At 42.4% G+C, this 3,485-nt stretch overlaps 1 protein-coding gene across 1 annotated transcript; it reads left to right on the top strand.

Annotated features, from left to right (window-relative positions):
• Positions 1-1,385: 1,385 nt before the first annotated feature.
• LOC102953700 (olfactory receptor 2B11) lies at positions 1,386-2,354 on the top strand. Its single transcript, XM_007084986.1, has one exon. It carries the CDS (start codon positions 1,386-1,388, stop codon positions 2,352-2,354), a length of 969 nt encoding a protein of 322 aa, XP_007085048.1.
• Positions 2,355-3,485: the final 1,131 nt, after the last annotated feature.

The raw sequence follows: 3,485 nt of genomic DNA, 5'->3' as shown, positions 1-3,485 counted from the left end.
AGTGCTTAACTGACTGAGCCACCCAGGTGCCCCAAAGTAATACCAGGGTTCTTAAGAATACAAGACTTGGAGGGGAAGGGGGGCACTTGTTTATTGCAGCACCACTGAATAGATCTCCATGAATATTATAGTCTATGCATAAAGTATCAAATAAGGGACTAAAAATGAATCTTTCATAAATTACTCGCACACAGGATTTAACTTCTTTTCGGTCTCATCCTGGACTATACCACCCTGCATCCTGGAAAGTGCACAGTCCTACAAAGAGTGTAGGAGGTTGAGGGCTGATGAAGCTCAGTGGAAAGGCCCCATGCATCAGCAGGTGGAAATCCAGTTGCTTTCTAAAAAATACAGAATCCAGACATCAAATCAGCTGTGTGCTCCAACGAGGAGAGGAAACAGCTGCTTGGTAAAGAGGTTGTACAGGGAGATCCAAACGTCACTCAAACTGCCCAATAAGTGTTGGCTCTGGAGGCAATCAGAACCTTCAGTAGCCAACTCCAGGGGCTATGTTCCTGACAGGGTGCAATATCTTTCTCCCTATGCTCTGGGGTCTTATTAGGTGCCTGGACCAAGTCAACCCCTGCAGTGACTTAACTCCTTCACTCCAGGGTCTCGAAGGATCTTGGTATGTGATTTTTTTCTGTTTGTTTTTATGTTTTGTTTTGTTGTGTTGTGTTTTGCTTGTTTTGAGTTTTTTGTTTTTTGTTTTTTGTTTTTTTTTTTACTGCAAAGTGAGTGATAGTGCTGCCTATGTGTGGGTGACCATGGGAGAGAGACCAGCATGTGCAGAAAGCCAAAGAGCACCTGTTCATGATGAACAGAGACAGATGCAAGCCTTAGTAGGTGAGTCAAGTGTGTTCCTATCTTGCTTTATGCCACTTCTCACCTCCCTTCTACCAACACTTCCAAAAGGCAAAGGAAGAAAACCTAAGAAAGAAGTCAATTGCCTGTCAGTGAGTTTGCAGAGAGAGGTAAAACATTCTGATAGTTATGGGAGATATGACAGACTTTGACCAAATTGGAAGAAAATTGTTATTTATGGTGTACATTCACAAACATCATGTTGATCTATCATTTCCAAAACTTTGCATTTGAGGGAAGTATTTTCTCCCTGCATCACAGATGCAGAAATCAAAGTTCAGAAAGATTAAATGGCATAGTCAAGGTCACAGAGCATAGGAGGCAGAGTAAAACCCATGTGCATGTGCTGTGCCTCCTGATCCTGACTTCCCCACGTCTCAGTGTCTCTATGGAGATGACAGGATGCAACGTCTGTAGGAAAGCTCAGGCACAGGCATGAGGAAGACAGTTATCTCATGCTCTCAGGTTTTATTCACTTTGACTTTCTTGACTCATCACAGGCACCAAAAACATGACTCAACATGAGAGGTCATAACCACAGCATTCTGCAGGAACCCCTTAAAGACTTCATCCTTCTAGGTGTTTCTGACAGGCCATGGCTGGAGCTCCCTCTCTTTGCGGTCCTCCTGGTGTCCTACATTCTGGCCATGTTGGGGAACATTGCTATCATCCTGGTGTCTCGACTGGATTCTCAGCTCCACAGCCCCATGTACATCTTTCTCGGGCACCTATCCTTCCTCGACCTCTGCTATACCACCACCACAGTCCCTCAGATGCTGGTCAACATGGGGAGCTCCAGTAAGACCATCAGCTATGCTGGCTGCACAATGCAGTATGCAATTTTCCACTGGTTGGGATGCACTGAGTGCATTGTCTTGGCTGCTATGGCGCTGGACCGCTATGTGGCCATCTGTGAGCCTCTCCGGTATGCCGTTATCATGCATCGTCCTCTCTGTCAACAACTGGTGGCTGTGGCCTGGCTCAGTGGCTTTGGCAACTCTCTTGTTCAGGTAGTGCTGACGGTGCAGCTGCCTTTCTGTGGGCGGCAGGTGCTGAACAACTTCTTCTGTGAGGTGCCAGCCATGATTAAGTTGTCATGTGCTGACACAGCCATGAATGATACCACACTGGCTGTGCTGGTAGCTTTCTTTGTGCTGGTTCCCCTAGCTCTCATCCTTTTCTCCTATGGTTTCATTGCCCGAGCAGTGCTCAGGATCCAATCCTCCAGGGGAAGGCACAAAGCCTTTGGGACCTGTTCCTCCCACCTGGTGGTGGTGTCCCTCTTCTACCTGCCAGCCATCTACATGTACCTGCAACCCTCTTCCAGCTACTCCCAAGAACAGGGCAAGTTTATCTCCCTCTTCTATTCCATAATCACCCCCACCCTCAATCCTTTTATCTACACTCTGAGGAACAAGGATGTAAAGGGAGCCCTGAGAAAGCTCCTGTCAAGGATCTGGAGGCTCTGCAGATTAGGCTCTGAGATGTGACAATGTCCATTGGTTACAGAAACCCGGGAAAATGTATTGTGTGATTAAGAAGTCCACAGCCAGAGTTAAGTTTTTAGAGACATTTGGGAGCCCCTCAAGTCCTCTGTCAAAGCATTTTGGTTTCTGTGTGGTCATGGTGCCTAAAATCCCACCTCTCCCAATAGTCTTTAGTTCTAAGACACCGTATACTTTTAGGAATCGTTTAAACACAATTGGTGTGCAGTAAGTTTTTGTCAAATTACTTAATTTCTACTTTCCTAATTCTTGCCCCCTTTTTTTCCCTCCCACTTGTTTCTTTCTGATCTTCCCTCTTCCTTTTTCATTACTCCTAAGTGTGCATAATATGAACCTGAAATGTAATCTTATATTACTTATAATAATTTTGTTTGTCTCCATATACTTAAATCTCCATAAATTTTATGTAACTTTAAAAAAAATTCCCAAAATTAAGGGGATTGCTTTCTTCTTCCTGTGACTTTATGTGATGTGTTTGTTGTTTTTTCTACAGTTCAGGTTTTCTTCTATAGAAAGTTTTCCACTCTATTGCCTGAAAGCAAGCATATTTATTTTGAACGTGTAAGACTCTATATTAGAGTCAAATAGCATAATATCTTATCTAAAAAGCCAATGCTGGACTTGAGAATACAAGATATGTATACAATCAAGGTTAGGGACAATGAAACTTTAACAAGTTCAAGGTCATTGTAACAAGTAACATTTGTAGAAGCCTTCCAGGATGTAGGTACTAGATTAAGTGTATTTGTGTATGCCATCTTATTTAATATACTCCCATGATGTGAGCTCTTTTATAACTTTCCATTGTCGTATAAGAAATGGACTATTGGAGAGGTTGCAATAACTTGGTCATGGCCACTCTAGGAACTGAGACCAGCACTAAAGTCCATATTGTCTGCCTCCTTTAGCAGAACGGAGTCATGATACTAGGACTCTATATTTGCACTTTTGTCACCTTTTGTATTTATTACATTTAACGTACTCATTTTTATCTCCTTGCCATGAGCATGCCAGATACTAATATAACCTAGCAGAGACAATAAATAATAATAATAATAATTATAATTATTATTATTTTTAATAATAATAATAATAATAATAAATGTATGACAATTA

Source organism: Panthera tigris, chromosome A1 (assembly GCF_018350195.1).
Source record: "Panthera tigris isolate Pti1 chromosome A1, P.tigris_Pti1_mat1.1, whole genome shotgun sequence".
Classification (NCBI taxonomy): Eukaryota; Metazoa; Chordata; class Mammalia; order Carnivora; family Felidae; genus Panthera; species Panthera tigris.
Note: the sequence above shows the minus strand (reverse complement) of the source record. Positions and strands in the feature narration are given on the sequence as shown.

Coding starts and splice junctions, on each gene's coding strand:
- LOC102953700 (XM_007084986.1), top strand. CDS start 1,386: ATGAGAGGTCATAACCACAGCATTCTGCAGGAACCCCTTAAAGACTTC.